The sequence below is a fragment of the Prionailurus bengalensis genome, chromosome A1 (assembly GCF_016509475.1).
Source record: "Prionailurus bengalensis isolate Pbe53 chromosome A1, Fcat_Pben_1.1_paternal_pri, whole genome shotgun sequence".
In the NCBI taxonomy this organism is placed as follows: Eukaryota; Metazoa; Chordata; class Mammalia; order Carnivora; family Felidae; genus Prionailurus; species Prionailurus bengalensis.
In genome coordinates, this window is record NC_057343.1 from 141,670,931 (window position 1) to 141,692,498 (window position 21,568).

The 21,568-nt window shown below is 43.9% G+C and overlaps 1 protein-coding gene across 1 annotated transcript; it reads left to right on the forward strand.

Annotated features, from left to right (window-relative positions):
• Nucleotides 1-3,171: 3,171 nt before the first annotated feature.
• Nucleotides 3,172-19,369, forward strand: F2RL1 (F2R like trypsin receptor 1). The gene is made up of 2 exons (XM_043592452.1): nt 3,172-3,554; nt 17,052-19,369. Exons 1-2 carry the CDS (start codon nt 3,437-3,439, stop codon nt 18,161-18,163), a joined length of 1,230 nt encoding a protein of 409 aa, XP_043448387.1. The 5' UTR covers nt 3,172-3,436; the 3' UTR covers nt 18,164-19,369.
• Nucleotides 19,370-21,568: the final 2,199 nt, after the last annotated feature.

The window sequence follows — 21,568 nt, forward strand, 5'->3', positions numbered from 1 at the left end:
TTTTGATCTGAGCAACTGAAAGAATGGAGTTGCAATTTAAGGAGATGAAAAAACTCTAACAGGGGCAAGGTAGATGTGGAATTTAGATTGGGACTTATGCCTGCCTGATATATCTGTAGTCACATTAAAGTGGAGGTGTTGAGTAGCTGGAGGCATATGTTATGTGTGTGGAATGGAGAAAACTGGGCTAGAATTACAGATGTGGGAGTGGTCGGCATAGAGATGGTATTTAAAACCGCAGGACTGGATTAGATCACCAAAGGAAATGAGTGTATATTGAAAAGAAGCCCAAGGACAAAATCAGGGGCACTCCAGAGTGTAGAATTCAGGAAGGTGAGAATCAAAGAACCAACTCCTTATGAGTTGCCAGTGAGTAGGAGGAGAATCAAGACAAGAGTGGTCCTGGAGGCCAAGTGAATACAGCATTCAAGGAGAGAGAACTCAACTGGGTCAAATTTCACAGTTAGGTTAAGTAATGTGAATACACATTTGAGCAAAGGATTCACCACGTGAAGGTCACTGCTAGCCTTGTCTAGAGTGTTTGCTGAATGAAGGAGTGAATGAATGGGAATTTTTTTGCCACTTACATATTTAAAAATTTTTTAAATATTTACTTATTTTTGAGAGAGTGCTAGTGTGGAGGGGAGTGGCAAAGAGAGGGGGACAGAGGATCTGAAGCCAGCTCCGTGCTGACAGCAGAGAGGCAGATGCAGTGCTCACTCGAACTCACATGTGAGATCATGACCTGAGCCGAAGTCGGACGCTTAACCGACTGAGCCACCCAGGCTTCCCTCACCATTTATATTTGGCCAGGACCCAAGAGTGCAAGGACTAGATCTTTGCTTCTCCAGGAAGAGTTTGATGAGTATGATAAATGATTGTAGAACTGACTGAGTGAAAATGGTTTCTCCCTCAATGTCCCTCAATATCCCGTTTCCTACTTTATTTTCCTTAGAATTGTAGTGTGTGGGAAACTGCACACAGTTCCCAATCTTTGGCAGCCAGTCTATCTGGAACTGGCTGTGCCTATCATCTCTGTACTCTTCCACAGCACCATACTACACCCTAAGCCCTTCAGGGCAAAGAAGTCATCAACATCAAAAAACAAACCACAGGAGGGCACCTGGCCTGGGTGGCTCAGTCGGTGGAGCATCCGGCTGGGGTTGTTATCCTGGAGTCATGAGACACTTAACTGTCTGAGCCACCCCTGCACCCCAATCCTCAGGAACCTTGAAACTAAAAAAGTATTAACTCCATTTTATAGGTAAGGAACCTAAAGCTTAAAGAGGGTAAGTTATTTTTCTCTAATGTCACACCAGTGTTAGCAAGGGGAGAAACTAGAATGTGCCCACAGAGTTACATGATTTCAAGGTTAAGCTTTTTGCACATTCCCCAAAGAACTGGAGACAACAATGTGAGATTCCTTAGAGATGCGCTGCTGAAAGGCAGTCATTACAAAGAATTCTGGACAGCTTTCCCTGGCCATTCTTGGCTCTGTGTGTGTTGAGGGGCAGTCCAGTCTGTTCCTGTTATTCAGGGACCAATTATTCCATTCTCATGGCATGTTCAGGACCATTTGCTTCTCTTCATTTTCAACCATTTATTTTCCTACTCCTACAAGATCCTCTGCCAGGAGAGAGGGAAGAGGCAGAAAGCTAACCATCCATGTAGGTAACTTTGGGGAAATGTTGTATTGGGGATATGCTTGAGACAACTGGCTAAGATGACATTTTACACAATTTTGTCTGCCTGAATGATCTGGAATCCACATTAGTTCTGTTAATTGGCCCCATGGTGGGTTCAGTTAGAGGCTGCACAGGGCCCTGATCATTTATAAGCTCCATCCTAGAAACTCACAGGTCTGTGGCCATTTGGTTCATGGTTCTTGAAAAATTCATAATAATCACCGACAACTGATTCATCAGACTTTAGTCTTCTAAGGAGAAAGGATTCTCGGGGCTCAAACCCCTCAAGAGGCTATCTGGAGTCACCTAATCTGGCCCCTCAGCCTGGGAGGGAACTCCCCACTCCAGCATACTCCACTCATGGCCTGGTCCTTTGGTGCAAGTCCGGCAGTAATGTGGCCCTTAACCTCAGCAGGAGGCTCTCAGGACAGTACCAGCGGGACTTGTTAGAAATCTTTCTATATTGAGCCAAAACCAGCCTCCCACTGGAGCTACTCAAAACCTGTCTAAGCCTCTTCTATGAGCTAATCCTTCAAACATCTGAGGACAACACTAATGTTTCTCTTTTCTGCTCCTCCATTACCCGATAGTTTAGCTGGTAGCTTTAAACTTTATTTTACCTTTTCAAAGCAAGTAAAAAATATAAGAAAGTATTACCAGTATGATGCTGGCCCTTGTGCACCCATCCCCAAAGTCTCACTCCTTTTCTCCCCACCCCCTCTATCAGCTTATTTATTTCTTTGGACTACTAGCTCCCAATGCAAGGGAGACTCTGATGTGGCATTTACAGTGCAGTGATTAACAGAAAGTGGCGGTCGTAGACTGGAGATTAAATGTGGTGTGCGTTTACAAACTGTACCTATTAACTGCGTACTTGTGGGCAATTTATCCAGCCTTTCTAAACTCCATTTCCTCAGCTGTAAAATGGGAATAATAAACATACTTAATGCTCAGCTTGTTGTCGGGGTTAAACTAGATAATGTTCCAAATCGTTAGCTCTAGGCACTAAAGTAGCTCTTCCAACTATCACCTCACAGACGAGAAAATGGGCCTAGAAGGGCGTGAAGAGGTTTTTTCCGAGGTCACAGCTAGTTAACAGCAGAGCTGGAAACCCAATTCCAGATCCCTGACGCCCTGGCGGGACCCCTTCCTGCTCCCCACCGCTTTGTTGGTGACCGAAGAAGCCATCCATGTTGTCTCTGCAGATTAAAAACTCACCCCTTATCCCTTAGTGCCCGCTACGCTGAGAAGCTTCTACCAATAACCGACGACAAAGTCAGTGAGCTCAGACCATGGCTTTTTTCCATTTAGCAAAGGGGAGGGAAGGAGACCGGACCCTGGCTCCCCAGGAGTAATTAAAGGGTAATGGTAGTTTTAGGCGTGGCCAAGTCTAAAAGAACGCCTTTGCATTCCAATACAGCTACTTCACCCTCCCAGCCCCGCCCGCGGGCGGCTCCCGCACCCTCCCCAACAGCAGCTCTCGCACCTGCAGCGCGTAGGTGGGCGCCCGGGCTCCTGGCAAGACTGCGTGGGGCCGAACCCGCGCGTCGGACGTCCGAAGGGGCGGGGCCGAGCCCCGCGTTCCGGCCCCGGGGCGGGGCCTCGCGCAGGTGCGCGGAGACGCTCCGGTTTCACTGAAACTCATTCGTCTCCGGGGAGGCGAGCGCAGAGGCTTGGATTCGGGCAGGTGAGACGGTGGCTTTCTCTTGGAGCGGCGAGTGGGACTCCGAATTTCGAATCATTGGCGGCGAATGCCCTGCCCGCCTGGCGTCGGGGCTGCAGGAAGGATGCGAAGCCTGAGCGCGGTGTGGCTGCTGGGGGGCGCCATCCTGCTGGCGGCCTCTGCTTCCTGCAATCGCACCGTCCAAGGTGAGAAACTTGGTCAAGGAGGGCTCCTGCAGCTAAAGAGCCAGGGGTCCCAGGCACACGCACTGGTGGTGGAAGCTGGGCAGGTGCACGAAAGGTGTTCTCTTGCTGCCGCGGCCACCACTTCTCGCACCTCCTCTCGGAGGCTTTAGTGGGGATCGCTGCGCCGGAAAGCACTGGGCTGGAACAACTGGGAGAGGCTGAAGTCCGCGGAGGAAGAGGAGGGAACGGAGTGCTTGCGTCTAAAGGGTACCTAGAGGGCTCAGCCTCCCCTCCCCAGGGTTGGCTTCTTTGTAAACATTCAGTCATTAAGGCGCTTTTCGCACACTGGTGGCAGGACCTCTTAGACTTAGTTGGCTCATAGCGGTGTGGAATGGGTGAGAGCCCGAGGCCTGGGAAACTTCTTCCTCGCTTTTTGTGACCTCCTCAACTTTCGGAGCCCCCTCTTTGGGGTCGGCTCCCGTAGTTCGAAACCGTCCTGGGGTCCGAAGCTCCTCTGGCACGGTGGATGGCTCGGGTATGGAAGGGCCGGACCCCACTGGGTTTTCGGGGTATTGAGCGCTCAGCCTGGAGTTTAGGCCAGTTGGGCGTCACGCGGATTTTACAAATGGAACTTCTTGGACCCTGCCATTTATTCGACTAAGTGACCTTACTGCGGCCCTGGGTTTCCGGGCCTTTATATGCCACACGGAACCTATTTGGGCCGCCATTGAGGTCTGTGTGACCCAGGCTGCCCGCTCCGGGAATGGAACAGCACAGGAGCCGTCCCGGCGGTGCTCAGGTGCCAGCTTGTGCAGGGCTGCCGAGTTCCGCAGGTGTCCTGCACCGGGTGTGCTCCAACTTGTCCTCCTGGGGGCGGGATCTCCCCTGCTGAGCAGGCTTCTGAGGGTGTCGGGGATAGTTGGCCAAAGATCAAGCTGCTGTGATGCTAACGGGTGCCCGGCTGTTTGTAGCTGTCAGGGTAGTCTCAAAAGGGAGGTTTAAATTTCCCCGTGAATTTTGTAAAGGAGCAAATCACTGTCAACTTGAATTAGATTAAAGAATGTGATTCTTTTGCCTCTGGAATTACAGAAAAGGGTGTTCTAGTATATACTTGAAACTTGCACCACTGTATAACTTTTTGGGGCAGCATTACAATAAAGGCATTTATTAATTACCAGGAGGTGTTGAAACTGTAATGAACACGTTTCGATTTGCCTTTGTCTTTTAAAGTTGGAAACTTAAGTAAAGCTAAGTAGGTGCAAACATTAAGAAAAAAAATGTAGGTATAGATGACCCATAGCTTTTCTGATTTATACAGTTCCTGTAGGGAGGTAGCCCTGAGGATTTAGCTGGTTCTTGTTTACAGATTGAGGGAGCTGGCTGGGAGGTGGGCATTCTTGGACAATGTGGTGAACTTGTTTAACAACAACAACAAAATCAAGTTACTTGTTAACCAGAAGTATTTAACATTGCACCTTGAGGGTTTTTGTTTTGTTTTTTTCCCCTCCACATACTTTTTTGTTCCTTTGCATGGTAACTTTCCTAAAGGGTTAGTTAGGTAACAGACTTAGGTAGATGGAGCTTTCCTCCCAACTTGAAAGTAAATTGAATTTGATTAAGAAATAGAGCATCCCCAAAGTTTTTCTGCCCCTTAGCATACCTCTTTGCTCATCCACTTTTACCTTTACCCTTATGCATGTTTCTCAGTTTGCTACCAGGCAGATATTTGGTTTGATTTTCTTCCCAGGCTTTTTTGATCTCACCCTAAAGACTGACTCATGGAGGGCAGCTCTGCCTAGAATATGCATTTCTCATTTTACAGATGGGGGCCACTGAATTGGAGGTGGAGGCAAGGAAAACACTTTGTCAGGCCACATTCGCATTCCAGTCACAACATTAATTGATAATTATTTGGGTAAATATGTTTAATCTGTCTTCCTCCTGGATCATAAACTCTGGGAGGCCATGGACTCTAGTGTCCTCTCCATCACCATGGTCCAGCACGGTCTCATTATCTAAAGGACCTCAGTAAACATTGAATGAGGAATGAAGTGAGGGGGCTTGGCCCTAGTGATCTGGCAAGGTGATGGAAGTTTGGCGTTTCAGCCAGCTTGTTTTAAGCACTTCTTTCTACCACATCACAAGCCTAGGAGGTCCCCTATGACTCAGTCATTCTGTTCTTCTTTTGGAGACTGAAACTTCTGTTCTCTTTGTAATTGACTACGAATTATACAAGTAGTATGTGATCACTGTAGAGCAATAATGAACAAAATTTTCTTTGAAAAAGACAAGTTTAATTAAATCATTTTCAGTACCCAAAGTATACCACTTCTGACATTTTTTTAAATGTTTTTTTTTAATTTTGTTTTTAATGTTTATTTAGTTTTAAGACAGAGAGACAGAGCATGAATGGGGGGAGGGTCAGAGAGAGAGGGAGACACAGAATCTGAAGCAGGCTCCAGGCTCTGAGGTGTCAGCACAGAGCCCTACGCGGGGCTCGAACTCACAGACCGTGAGATCATGACCTGAGCCGAAGTCAGACGCTCAACCGACTGAGCCACCCAGGGGCCCCTAAAATGTTTTTTAAATAATTTTTTAATGTTTTATTTATTTTTGAGAGAGAGAGACACACACAGAGTAGAGCGGGGGAGGGGCAGAGAGTAAGGGAGACACAGAATCCGAAGCAGGCTCCAGGCTCTGAGCTGTCAGTGCAGAGCTGGACGCGGGGCTCAAACTCGTGAACTGAGAGATCATGACCTAAGCTGACGTCGGACACTTAACGGACTGAGCCACCCAGGCACCCCCACTCCTGACATTTTGGTTTGTATCCTTTCCCATTCTTTCATACATCCTTGCATAAAACATGTACTCACAAGCAGAAAGTCTTTCTGTACAGCATGGGATTATATAAACGTCAGTATCATGTCAGTAAATAAAAACACTTTTAAACTCTACAACATGTTATAGGAGGATTTATCATAATTGAAAAATTAATCTGTTAATGGACACATGGTGTATTTCCAATGTTTCGTAATGAGAGAGAATACTATAATGAAATGTGAAGATGGGACTCTAAATTTCTGTTTGGTTTCTTGCCTGCTTTGTGCATAGTTACTAATTAACCCAAGTAGATGATGTTTTAGTGCTCTGTGTTTGACTTTCTTATGGTTTTATTAGCTGGGCAAGTGTTGAGAAGAAAACAGTTCATCCTGAAAGAACACATGAAAATTTACTGATGTGTACCTAGGGAGAGGTCTCTGGTCATTGAAGCTTTTATTTTTCAGTCTGTGTTCCCAGATATTGGAAGCAAATAGATTTGTGGTGAGGAGATAGTAAGGAAAAGGTTACAAAAGGATACTTCCCACAAATAAAGTACTTGATCTGTACTTGGTTTGGTGGGGAGGGTGGGCCACTGGAGGATGCTTAAAATAACAAAGAACAAGTAGTAGTTTTAAAGTTAAAGTCGTTAAAAGTTTAAAGAAAAAGTTTTCCATGCATTTCCCCCCACAATTGTCTAAATCAGAAGTGTTTTAAAACAGCGAAAATACCCCATTCTTTCTCCTCTCCAGTGTCAGTGGACTTCTATGCCCAATACAGTAAAACCTTGGTTTGGGAGCCTAATTCGTTCCGGAAACATGTTTGTAATCCCAAGTACTTGTATATCAAAGCAAATTTCCCCGTAAGAAATCATGAAAACTCAGGTTATTCATTCCACAACCCCAAAAGATTCATATAAAAATTATGACAGTACTGTATTGTATTATAATAAATACTGTATTATAATAAAAAATAATAAATCCAAAACATAAAGAAAAATAAACAAATTAACCTGCACTTATCTTTGAAAACCTTTGTGGCTGGTGTGAGGAAGATGAGAAAGGAGGGTTTTGTGTAGGACAACTTTGTCACTAACGGAATCACTGCTATCTCTTGGCTCAATGGAATCTTTTTCTGCATGGGGGCCACTGTATATGCTCACACGGGTGTTGACTATAGTACAATATTAATAAACTCTTGTCGTATACCGTATTTAATGTAACTGGCAATAGGTCGGCAGAGGAAAGGGTCTGTATCTGTGGGCAGCCTGACCTACAATGAAGCAAAGCATCGCTAAGCTTACTCTTGTTTGCAAAAGCAAAGGACTGTCAGTAGGTGCTTTGAAGTGACAAAAAGTACACTAATGCCAGTCGTGGGCACCTACCAATGTTCTGAAAAATAACTGATTTTTGCCAAACACCGCAGCCTGAGACCAAGCATCTGAGCATGGGAGACAATCACCCACAATCCCACATTGCGAGAGAGAGAGAGAGTGGGGGGGGAGAGAGAGAGAGAGAGAGGGGAAGAAAAACCCTTAGTTGTGATCATGTGATGTTCAGTATCACATACTGCTCACATGTATTATCACTCATTTATGAAGTTAAAATTTAACGGAAGTGTTTGCTTGTCTGGCAGAACACTCAAATAACAAGTTACTTGCAACCCAATGTTTTACTGTATATATATTTTGTAACAGTAGAAGGATTTTATTAGATATACTGTGCCGTAATTTTTTTAATGTTTATATACTTATGGTGGGGGGTGGGGCAGAGAGAGAGAGGGAGAGAGAGAATCCCAAGCAGGCTCAAAGCTCAGAGCCCAATGCAGGGCTTGATCCCATGACTGGGACATCATGATCTGAGCCAAAGTCAAGAGTCACACACTTAACTGACTGAGCCACATAGGTGCCCCACGATTTATTTTTTTAACCTAATCTGCTCATGGTCAGTATGGGGAAATTTATCCATACTTTTATAGGGGGAATATTATTCATTATATAAATGTCAGAAGTTACTGAACTAGTCTCCTTTTTTTTTTTTTTTAAAGTAATCTCTATGCCTAACGTGAGACTCACTTATGACTTGGAGATCAAGAGTCACATGCTCTACCCACTGAGCCAGCCAGACACCCCAAACTAGTCTCCTTTTTTTTTTTTTTAATCTTTTTTTTTTAATGTTTATTTGAGAGAGAGAGACAGAGAGAGACAGAGCGTGAGTGGGGGAGGAGCAGAGAGAGAGAGAGAGAGAGAGAGAATCTGAAGCAGGCTCCAGGCTCTGAGCTGTCAGCACAGAGCCCAACATGGGGCTTGAACTCTCAAACCATGAGATCATGACCGGAGCTGAAGTCGGATGCTTAACTGACTGAGCCACCCAGGCGCCCCTTTTCTTTTTTTAAATGTAAATTTTTTCATTTTTTTAAGTTTATTTATTTATTTTGCGAGGGAGAGAGAGAACAAGTGGGAGAGGGGCAGAGACAGAGGGAGAGAGAGAATCCCAAGCAGGTTCTGCACTGTCAGCACAAAGCCTACTGCGGGGCTTGAACTCAAGAACTGCAAGACCGTGACCTGAGCCGAAATCAACAGTCAGCCACCACCCAGGTGCCCCCTAGTCTCCTTTTTAATAGTTATTGAGACTAACTTTTGTTTTAAAGTTTATGATTACTTTTTTTATTTTCAAGAGAGAGCACGATCGGGGAGGTGCAGAGAGAGAAGGGGATAGAGGATCTGAAGTGGGCTCTGTGCTGGCACAGAGCCTGATACAGGTCTTAAACTTACGAACTTCGAGATCATGACCTGAGCCGAAGTCAGATGCTTAACCGACTGAGCCATCCAGGTGCCCAGAGACTGTTTTTATTTTATCATGACACACAATATTGCAGTGAATATTCTTGTACATAACAGTATTTCTGTGCACGTTTGCTAGTATGTATGCAGGGCAGATTCCTCTAAGTAAGTTCATAGGTCCTAGGGCACTTTAAATTTTGATGTTTTGCCCCATTGACCTTGAAAAAGATTGTACCAATTAACGCTCCTTCGAAAAGGAAACCCAAATGATGTGGAGGCCTGTGAAGTCAAAAAAGAAAGTTCTCCCCTCCACACCTATTCCACTCCACAGATAATGGCCATTGTTTATAGTTTGGTTAGTATCCTAGATTTCAGATTTCAAATTATAATTTTGTTATACCAAAGCATATTGCTCTGTCAGGGGCTTTTTTCGGTTGATAGTATATTGTAGCTCTCAATTGCATTTCAGTATTACTGGATAGTAAGTATAGCATCTACTGTTAATGTTAGAAACCATATGGGGATATGGTAAGTTAGGAATAGGAGCTAATGAACATTGCTTGTTTTCCTTTTATTTTCCTTTTGCAATTGGGGTGGGGGGTGCTGCTTTGAGTATCTGTGGGTATGTGTTCTTGCATACTTGGGCAAATATTGTTGATTATTGCCCATAAATGGGGATGTTTTTATAGCCAGTACTGTATTTTATTTTTAGTTAAGAATTTTTTTAAATGTTTGTTTATTTTTGAGAGACAGAGCACAAGCGGGGGAAGGGGAGAGAGAGAGGGAGACACAGAATCCGAAGCAGGCTCCAGGCTCTGAGCTGTCAGCACAGAGCCTGGCATGGGACTTGAAGTCATGAGCTGTGAGAATATGACCTGGCTGAAGTGAGACACTTAACCAACTGAGCCACCCAGGGGCCCCTATCGCCAGTACTTTACATGTGCTCAAAGTTCATACGTGCATTTAATTTTTTTCCCACTATGAAATAGAAAAGATTTTAGCTGATCTATAGATGGGAGATTATAGGTAGGTAGATAGGAAGGTGGATAGATAGGTAGATAGTTGGGAGCTGGGATAGTATCAGTTCTAGAGGAATTCTGGGAGTTTTGGTGCCTGACATAGGACATTGTAAGGGGTAAAAGTCTGCACTATCCTGAAAAGGCTTTAAGGATCTTTGAGTAGCATCTTTCCTGTGTGCTCTGTGACTGGTACAGTGAACACAGTTACTATGAATGCTATTTTTTCAGTGTTTATTTTATTACGTATTTTGAGAGAGGGGGCATGTGCATGCACGGGTGGGGACAGAGAGAAGGAATCCCAAGCAGGCTCTGTGCTATCAACGCAGAGCCCAAGGCTTGCTCATTTTCTGGAACCGGGAAATCATGACCTGAGCCAAACTCAAGATCAGATACTTAACCAACTGAACCACTCAGGTGCCCCATGAATGATATTTTTGATTGAGACCATTCAAGGTTATATGTTGGAATATTCTCAGGAAATTTTTCTCAATCTCTTCCTCTCTGCTTTTTTTTTTTAATTTTTATTTTAGTATTTCTTACTGTCCCCCCCCCCCCCTTTATTTTACTGTTCTTATTAAAAACAGATTTTGATCTCTGCAGGAACCTTCCTGACCTGGTATGTGCTTGTTTCTATGGAGAATTTTAAACATATGAAAGTCGAAGATTATAGTGAATTCCACACTCAGTTTCATGATGCTCTAGCCTGTTTTTTGTCATATTTTTAACAGCTTTGTTAAGATAATTTGCATACCATTCAGTTCACCTACTTAAACTCTACAGTTCTATAACTTGAAGAAAATTCACAGTTGTATATCCATCACCACAATCAACTTTAGAACATTTTCATTACCCCAAAAGAATATCCCACCCCTCCCCAGCCCACCCCTGAGCCATCACTCCCCAATCGCCCCATTTCCCCAGCTGCTGACACCTATCATTCTACTTTTCTGTCCATGGATTTACTTATTCAGGGCATTTGATGTAGAGGAAATCATACACTCTGCGTGTTCCCTGGTGACTGACTTCTTGTACTTAGTCTTTTCAAGGTTCATCCATGTTGTAGCGTGTGTCAGTACTTTTATTGTGAACTAATATTCCACATTTTGTCCATTTATCAGTTGATGAACTTTTGGGATTGTTTTCCACTTCTTGATGCTTATGAATAGTGCTGTCAGCATCCATGTACACATTTTTGTGTGGACATGTGTTTTTATTTGTCTTACGTATATACTAGAAGTGGGAATTGCTGGCTCATATGGCACCTCTACCCTTAGCCATTTGAGGACCTGCCATCTTGTTTTCCACAGCGACTACACCATTTCACATTCCCACCAGAAGTATCCGCAGCTTCCGGTCCTTGTGTTACTTTGAAAGGAGTCCAAACATAATTTCATCTTAAGATGTTTCAGTATGTATTCATAAAACATGAAGATTTTGTTGTCAAACATAACCACATAACCACTTAAAATACATCCTTAACATAAAATATTCAGTCAGTATTCAAATTTCTGTCTCATAAGTGTCATAAGTACTACTTTTTTTTTTTTATTAAAAATTTTTGTTTTCCCTGGGTGTGCGTGGGTGGCTCAGTCAGTTAAGCGACTGACTCTTGGTTTCGGCTCAGGTTCGTGGGTTTGAGCCCTGCAATGGTTCCATGCTGATAGCGCAGGGCTGCCTTGGGATTCTGTCTCCCTCTCTCTCTACCCCTCCCTCTCTCTCTTTCTCTCTCTCCCAAACAAATAAGTAAGCTTAAAAAAATTTTGCAAGCTCTACACCCATTGTGGGGCTTGAACTCACAACCCCGAGATCAAGAATTACATGCCCTACTGACTAAGCCAGCCAGACCCCTGTATAAGCACTATTTTAAAAAGTTGTTTGAATCAGGATCCAAATAAGGCTAACCACACATTGCACAGGTTGATAGGTCTTTTAAATTTTTTAATGTGTGAGTCCCTGCTCCACACCTCTTTCTCTCTTATTTTGTTTTTGCTTTGTGATTTATATTTTGAGGAAATTAAGTCCTTTGTCCTGTAGCAGTTTCCACATTCGGGATTTTGCTGGGTCCATTCTTGTTGTGTTTTTTAATATATCTTACTGTTTTCTTTATTTCCGTTAGTTTGGCGGTTGGATCCACGTGCTTGATCAGATTCAGGTTTGTTGTTTTTTTGCAAAGTTAGTTCCATGGTGCTTCTTTTCTTTTCTTTTTTTTTTTTTTTTAATGTTTATTTATTTTTGAGAGCGAGAGAGAGCAAGCCTGGGGGAGTGGGGACAGGGAGAGGGGAATAGAACATCTGAAGTGGGCTCTGTGTTGACAGCAGCGAGCCTGATGTGGGGCCCGAACTCACAGAGTGTGAGATCTTGACCTGAGCCCAAGTCAGATACTCAGCCCACTGAGCCCACGGGTGCTTCTTGTCTTAGGCACACAATGTCTGGTTATTCTTTTTGTGATATTATTAACTGTGGAAATCAATGCCTAGGTTTTTCTCCCTTTTATAAAGCAAACTTTATAATTTTTGTTCGTACTAAAAAAAATTGAGTTTTCTTTGTGATAATTCTAAAATCTTGGTGGCTCCGCCCTACAGAAATGCAGGCTAACTCATTGAATTAGTCTCTGGTGGGGTGTGTCTAGGGTGGAGGACCTAGATCTTTAATGGCAGAGTTCATCGGAACACAGTCCACCAGTCAGTTACCAGCTCTGCCCCATTCCCTCTCTGGAGAGTTTGTGAACATTTTACCGACACAGGATTTACAGGATTCTTTTACAGCTCTGGAAGGCTTCAAACATGTTGATATTAATACAAATAAATATATTAATTATTAGAGAAGGAGCTAATTTAAAGATAGTCATTTTTAAAATGGTAAAATTTGGGGCACCTGGGTGGCTCAGTCGATTGAGAATCTGACTTCTGCTCAGGTCATGATCTCACGGTTCATGAGTTCAAGCCCCGCATTGGGCTCTGCTGGCTGTGAGGCGCCCACTTTGGATCCTCTGTCTCCCTCTCTCTCTGCCCCTCCCCCGCTCTCTCTCACACCCTCTCTCTAAAATGGGTAAACCTTAAAAAAATAATAAAAATAATAAAATGGCAAAGTTTTACATTTAAAATTTTCTGTTTGAGAAAAAATACCGTGTGGAGTCGGCATAGTTTGGTCTCAAAGGATTACAACACGTGAGCTCAGGTCAGGGCCCCAGAGGGGCAATGCGGTATGGACTTTAGAAGCCTGGACTCTAGAAATCGACTGCCTGGTGTTGAGTCCCGACTCCTACCTAGCAACTGTTTAACCTTGGGAAAGTGACCCAGTTTCTTGGTGCGTCAGTTTACCCATCTGTAAAAGGATGATCTGTTAATAGTACATCCCTCACAAGGCGGTTGTGAAAGCAAGTTAATACATGTAAAGTGTTGGAAGCCATGTTGGACACAGGATACGAGCCCTTAGTAAGAGCTCTTACTGGTTATTGTAGTTATTGTATTTTGTAGCGCTGTGCTCCTGTAGTCCCCAGCTAGTGCTCCTGTTTTGTGTGGATTGGCTACTAACTGGATCAGCCCAAGGCACTAAAGAAATGGGCAGGAGAGCTCTTGATTCTCCCTCATTTCCTTCAGTGGTGTGCCTAGCTGAGCCTCTCGGTCCCTCCCAGGTGTGTTGAGCACCTGCTGTATGTCCAGGGCTATGCCAGGGACTGTGGGACTTAGAAAAACATTATGACATGGTCCTATAATCTCACACAGAGACCCTTACCATTGTGAGGTCCAGGGGGCATTCCACAGACATCTCATCTGTTAATAAAAAACAAAAAAAACAAAACAAAAAAAAAAACTGGTCTCTTGAGGTGTTTCAAACTTGGTTACTCTGCTAACTGGTTTTGAAAAACAAGTGGGGGGGGCGCCTGGGTGGCGCAGTCGGTTAAGCGTCCGACTTCAGCCAGGTCACGATCTCGCGGTCCGTGAGTTCGAGCCCCGCGTCAGGCTCTGGGCTGATGGCTCAGAGCCTGGAGCCTGTTTCCGATTCTGTGTCTGCCTCTCTCTCTGCCCCTCCCCCGTTCATGCTCTGTCTCTCTCTCTGTCCCAAAAATAAATAAAAAATGTTGAAAAAAAAAAAAAAGAAAAACAAAAAGAAAAACAAGTGGGGTCATGAAGTCAGGTAGAGGGTGGTGACTGGCTCTTCATAAGGTTGAACTAGAATACCGTAGAAAGTACTAGAGTGTAGCCTGTGTGATCAAGCTAATTGTTTTGTGAAACTTTTTTTTTTCCATCATGGATAATACATATTGGAACTGGGTTACCGTATAGAATGTTTCTTACTGTTTTAGTCAAGTATTTGAAGAACGCTGTAATATATAGCAATATTCTGCTATTTTAATTTAAAGATAATTCATACTCTTTGGAAAAAATTATAAAAGAAATAAGAAGAGATTGGTCTACCTGAGTGTTTAGTTTCCTGTGGCTGCCATAACAATCGGCACAAGCTGGTGGCTTTATTTATTTATCTTAAGTTTATTTATTTTGAGAAAGAGAGAGCATGAGCAGGGGAGGGGCAGAGAGAGAGGAGAGGGAGAAGCATTCCTTGGCTGGTTCTGGCAGGGCTCCAACCTCTGCCTCCATTTTCGTACTGTTTTCTCCTTTCGGTGCTCTCTTCTATTTCTCTCAAATCTCCCTTTGCCTTTATTTTTACTAAAAAAAATTTTTTTTAATTTATTTGTTGAGAGAGAGACAGAGGGAGCAGAAAGGGGCAGAGAGAGAGGGAGAGAGAGAATCCCAAGCAGGCTCCACACTGCCAGCACAGAGCCCAATGCGGGGCTCGAACCCACGAACCAGGAGATCATGACCTGAGGTGAAACCAAGAGTCAGATCCTTACAAGACTGAGCCACCCAGGCACCCCACCTCCCCCCCCCCCCCCCCCCCCCCCCCCCCCCCCCCCCCCCCCCCCCCCCCCCCCCCCCCCCCCGCCTTGGCCTTTCTTTATAAAGACACTTGTTGGATTTAGGGCCCACCTAGATAATCCAGAATGATCCTCTCATCTCAATATCCTTAATTACACCTACAAAGATACTTTTTCTTTTTTCTTTGTTTTAAGTTGTTACTTTTTGACAGAAAAGAGAGTAAGTAGGGGAGGGGCACAGAGAGAGGAAGAATCCCAAGCAAGCTCACTGTCAGCACAGACCCCAATGTAGGGCTTGAACTCACAAACTGTGAAACCATGATCGGAGCTGAAACCAAGAGTCCAATGCTCAACCTACTGAGCTACCCAGGTGCCCCAAGATAGTTTTTATTTTCTTTTTTCCTTAAAATTGTTTAATGCTTATTTTTAAGAGAGAGAAACAGAGTGTGAGCAGGGGAGGGGCATATAAAGAGGAAGACAGAATCCAAAGCAGGTTCCAGCTCCAAGCTGTCAGCAGAGCCCAATGCAGGGCTCAAATGCATGAACCGTGAGATCGTGACCTGAGCCGAAGTTGGACACTTAACCGACCGAGCCACCCAGACGCCCCAGATCATTTTTCCAATAGGATAATGATCACAGATTCTAGGGATTAGGACATGGACGTTTCATTTTGGGGGCTACCTTTCAATACACTACACTAAATGAAAACTGAAGTATTGATCTCCATACCCTTTATTTCTCCACCCAAGCTAACTTAACAGAAACCTCAAGAGAAGTGAACAATCTCGCTGAACATGGGTGCAAAGCTAGGGGATGAAAAAGTAATGACTAAGCATAAAAGTTATCGAATAAACTTGTGAGTATTTTAACCTCCTCCCTGGCATACTGTGATGCAGTTTGCTGTATTTTCTCTACGTGGTGAAGAGAGAGAGAGACCTGTTCCTCAGAATTCGTGTCATCCAGTTGTCCCTCGTTTTCTTATTCAACTCCATGAACACTTGGTTAGGTAGGATATAGACTGGATATGCCATTTGTTTGTGGTTTCTAAAGTTTAATGCAAATATGGGAATAATAGCATAAGTTGTTAAAGCTTGCCATGATACTTGCTTGAAAGTCAGAGCACAAATTTGTCTGAATACAATAGTGCAGTGACCTGTTCCGTGATCCTGAGGCCAGAAGACTTGCCTGCCAGCTGGCCTCCGTAGGAAGGTTTCCAAGAGGCCCACACAGAAGCCAGGGAATCCCTGCCCAAGGCTTGGGCTGTCCTTGTGGCTGGAGAGGGAATGTACCTTGTGCTCCTGGGAAATTCCCTATGTTGGACTTTGGGATAGGGAATGACTGATAGGCCAGGCTGGATCTAGTCTCACAGCCAGAGTGAGATGGATGGCCATTATAACAACAGAGAAGGGGTGCCTGGGTGGCTCAGCCCGTTAAGCATCCGACTTTTGATCTTGGCTCAGGTCATGATCTCATGGTTTGTGAGATCGTGCCCCGAGTTGGGTTCTGCGCAGAGAGTGCAGAGCCTGCTTGAAATATTCTCTCTCTCTCTCAAAATAAATAAACTTAACATACACACACACACACACACACACCAGTTAGGAACAGTCATTAGACTGTGGGTAGTTTGTAAAAATAAATTGAAGTACTATCAGTTTTTTTTGAGATTCAATAGAAATCAATGTTCTATTCCACATGTACCCCACAACCCTCTGAAAAAAAATCCATTGTAAAAAACAAACCAACAAAACCCAATAATCCCATCCCCCAAAGAAAACCCTTGTAAGCATTTTGTACATTCCTGTCTTTAAAGTACTTTTATGTAGGAGCACCTGGCTGGGTCTGTTGGTGGAGCATGCCATTCTTCATCCTGGGGTGGTGAGTTCGAGCCCCATGTTGGGCATAGAGGTTACTTTAAAAAAAAAAAAAAAGACAACTTTAAAGTACTTTTATTTAAATAAACCAGCATTACTGCTGAAAGATTGATCTCTGTAATGACCCTTGTCTGCCTGGCCTTTCTTGTACAGGAACCAATAGAACGTCTAAAGGAAGAAGTCTCATTGGTAAGATTGATAGCTCATCTCAAATCACTGGGAAAGGAGTTACGGTGGAACCAGGCTTTTCTGTGGATGAGTTTTCTACCTCCGTCCTCACTGGAAAATTGACTACTGTCTTTCTTCCAATCGTCTACACAATTGTATTTGTGATAGGTTTGCCAAGTAATGGCATGGCCCTATGGGTCTTTCTTTTCCGAACAAAGAAAAAGCACCCTGCTGTGGTTTACATGGCCAATCTAGCCTTGGCAGACCTCCTCTCTGTGATCTGGTTCCCTTTGAAGATTGCCTATCACATACATGGCAACAACTGGATTTACGGGGAAGCCCTCTGCAAGGTACTCATTGGATTTTTCTATGGCAACATGTACTGTTCCATTCTCTTCATGACCTGCCTCAGTGTGCAGAGGTATTGGGTCATCGTGAATCCCATGGTGCACCCCAGGAAGAAGGCAAACATTGCCTTTGGTGTCTCCCTGGGGATATGGCTGCTGATTCTGCTGGTTACCATCCCCTTGTATGTCGTGAAGCAGACTGTCTACATTCCAGCCCTTAACATCACAACCTGCCATGATGTTTTGCCTAAGGAGGTGCTGGTAGGAGACATGTTCAATTATTTCCTCTCTCTGGCCATCGGAGTCTTTTTATTCCCAGCCTTCCTCACGGCCTCTGCTTATGTGCTAATGATCAGAACACTCCGATCTTCTGCTATGGATGAAAACTCAGGAAAGAAGAGGCAGAGAGCCATCAAGCTCATTGTCACCGTCCTGGCCATGTACCTGGTCTGCTTCACTCCCAGTAACCTTCTGCTTGTGGTGCATTATTTCCTGATTAAAACCTGGAGCCAGAGCCACGTCTACGCCCTGTACATTGTAGCCCTCTGCCTCTCCACCCTCAACAGCTGCATTGACCCCTTTGTCTATTACTTTGTTTCACAAGACTTCAGGGATCATGCAAAGAATGCACTCCTTTGTCGAAGTGTTCGTACTGTAAAGCGGATGCAAGTATCCCTCACATCCAAGAAATTCTCCAGGAAATCCAGCTCTTACTCTTCAAGTTCAACCAGTGTTAAAACCTCCTATTGACTTTTGCAGCCCCTCCATTGGTTGTTTTACAGGAGGATTTGGAACCTGCTTGGTGTTATGGGTATGTTTCTGTTGTTTTCTGACCAAGTGGGTCTCACCACATACCACCATGTATATGCAACATCTCTCAGGATTGCTGGAAGCTTCCCTGTTTGCATGAGGAAAGTCCCCCAAATTAATACAGATGTCAGTTTTAGACTTCTCAGATGCTCCCGGAAATGCAACCAACAGAAGCAAACTTTTCAGACAACGGTGAAAACACAGAGACCCAGTGACTTGTACAAACTAGTGTTGGCGTGCAGACAGAGTTCTTAGCTGAGACTACGTTTCTTTTACATCTGGGCTCAGTGCCAGCCCTGTTAGGGCTTCAGTGCCCTCAGAGATGATCAGACCAACTGACTGACTGTACAGATGAGGAGGCTAAAGAGGCGAAGCAGCTACTCGCAGTAGGGGAGCTTCCGTTCCAACCAGTGGCAGCCAGTTAGTGTTGGACAGTACAGTGAGAATGTTCAGTGGAGTCCTCCTCCCACCTCCTCGTGGCTCTTGTTTACAAATGCAGGTTCGTCAGACTCAGGAATGAGAGCTCAGGGTCTGGGTCAGAAACCTGCATTTTAATGAGCCTCTGCTGCATGTGCCCACACACACCAGCCTTTGAGAACCATGGGTCTGGGTGCTGCTTCTATTCACAAGGTGCCACAGGAGAAGCATACAGTGCTCTGGGTGTCTTTTGCAAGCAGCTTGTGATGACGTCTCTTTGTTGTCTCATCAGGGCTTTCAGTCATTTATCAGTCCTTTGAGGTTTTGGGTGTGCCCTTACCACGACGAGGAAAATACAGTGCGGATCTTAAAGGTGGAAATACAAATTGTGTGTAACTGTATACTGACTCAGAATCTTCAGGTAGTGTGAGTGACAGATTGTTTCAAAGTAAGGATGGCATTTGCCACTTAGTATTTTTCGTAATTATAGTTGGACTATTTATTGTCAGTTTTCTTCACTTGCTACCAAATATGACATTGTAATGCCTTCACTGGATTTGAACCACATCTGTTTGGGAAAGAATGCTAAAGAGATGTGATTTACAGTATATTTAGGGGGCTATTTACCCCAAACTGAATTTGTAACTGTTGTATTTGTGTGTTTTTTTTTTGAAATAATTTTATTGTAGAGATTTATAAATAACACATGACCCTGTTTTTTACAACTTATTTTTGAGTTGTGTGTTTTGTGGGTTATTTCTGAGGGAGGGCATGGGAGAAGGGAAACCCCAGCATTGCTCTTATAAAAAGAAATTATGTGTTGCTCACACTGTATTTCTTAGATAAACAGGGCCCACACTCTGTATATTGCTTGGTGACAATTGTTTTCACTTAAGGTTTTAGCATTTTTTCCATGTTGTGTCTATAGGCTGACCTCCGTTTTTTTAAGGGATATAGACTTTGGGGTGCATGGGTGGCTCAGTGGGTTAAGCGTCTGACTCTGACTGGGGTCATGATCTCGCGGTTCATGAGTTCGAGCCCTACGTTAAGCTCTCCACTGACAGCGTCGAGCCTGCTTTGGATTCTGTGTCTCTTGCTCTGCCCTTCCCCTGCTCGTGCTCTATCACTCTTTCTCCTCCTCTTTCAAAAATTAAGTATTAAAAAAAAATTGTTTTAAAGGATACAGACTTCAATTTGGGGATATATTGTGATGTATTTAGTCATCTCCCTACTGATGTTTCCTGAAGTCTCCTCTTTTTTCGTTGTTGTTATTAAAACAGTGCTGCACTAGACATCGGAGTAGACATCTCTGTGAGTATTTCTGTAGGATACGTTCCTGAAAGTAGAAAGACCAGGTCAAAAGTTAGATAAGCATTTTAAATTTCGGTAACTCTCACCAAATTGCCTTCAGTAATTTGTGTTTCTACCAAAATAGTACCTTTGCACCTGTTTCCTGAAATGCTCTTTGACATGTGACCTATCAGTGTTTTGAAATTGTGCTAATTTGACTAGAAACAAAATCTCAGCTGTTGTTTTACTTTGTACGGAAGCAGCAGAGCTTAGTGGCTAACAGTGTAGCTCCTGGGCTGACAGGCAGGGCTGACTTCTGACCCCGTCATATCTTGTTGGGTTTTTTTTACTTTAAAAAAATTCAATATATTTTTTAAGTGTTTATATATTTTTGAGAGAGAGAGAGCACGGGTGGGGCAGGAGCAGAGAAAGCAGACAGAGGATCCGAAGCAGGCTCGATGATGACAGCAGTGAGCCCATATGGGGCTCAGACTCACAAACCATGAGATCATGACCTGAAGCCAAAGTCGGACGCTTAACTGACAGAGGTACCCAGGCACCCCCATCATGTCTTGTTTTGTGAGCTTAGGGAAGATGCTTCTCTGTGCCTTAGTTTCCTCATTTTGTAAAATGAGAATAGTGATATTTTCCTCATAGTGTGGGGATGAAGTGTTTGGCACACTTACGCACTCAGAAATATTACGTAGCATTGTTGCTGTTGTTCTCTGACTGCTAATGAGATTTCATTTCTGGTCTGCCCCTTTCCACTCCAGTGCCTGTGTACACGCTGCCTTCCTTGCTTGCTCTGTTCTGAGTCTCCCAGCAGGCTTAGGTTGTCCTCATTTCACAGGTAAGAAACCAAAAGATGAAGGACACTGAGTAACAAAGCAGCGGAAGCAGATGGCTCACAGGGGCCCTGCAGGAGGTGTATGGGCTGATCCGTGAAGAACTTACTTTGGTATTTGCCATTTCTTTGTTAGTCATTTTTATAATACATGCTGGTGTATGAAACTGAACAAGAACATATAAAATGAGAATTTTCTTTCCTACCCATGCCCATTCTCATTTCCCAAAGGAAACAAATTTTGTAATAACTTACCTACAATATCTATATGTCTATTACACTCTTAAAACAAGAAATACATGTATATATATATATACACATGTGCATATGTATTAACTAATAAGTCAGCTAATATGGATCTTCCTCATTATTTTTAAAAGTATTTATTCATTTTTAGGGCACCTGGACGGCTCAATCGGTTAGGTGTCCAACTTCGGCTAAAGTCATGATCTCATGGTTCATGAGTTCGAGCCCCACATCAGGCTCTGTGCTGCCAGCTCGAAGCCTGGAGTCTGCTTCAGATTCTGTGTCTCCCTCTCTCTCTGCCCCACTCAAGCTTGCACTCTCTTTGTCTCTTAAAAATGAATAAACGTTAAAAAAAAATTTTTTTTAATTTATTCATTTTCAAGAGAGCAAGAGATCGTGAGCAGTGGAGGGGCAGAGAGAGAGATGGAGACAGAGAATCGCAAGCAGGCCCTGCATTGTCAGCACAGAACCCAACGCTGGGCTCGAACCCACAAACCAGGAGATCAGGACCTAAGCTGAAATCATCGGACGCCTAGCCAACTTAGCCA

Coding starts and splice junctions, on each gene's coding strand:
- F2RL1 (XM_043592452.1), top strand. CDS start 3,437: ATGCCCTGCCCGCCTGGCGTCGGGGCTGCAGGAAGGATGCGAAGCCTG. Junction 3,555..17,051: donor CTGCAATCGCACCGTCCAAG/GTGAGAAACTTG, acceptor TTTCTTGTACAG/GAACCAATAGAACGTCTAAA.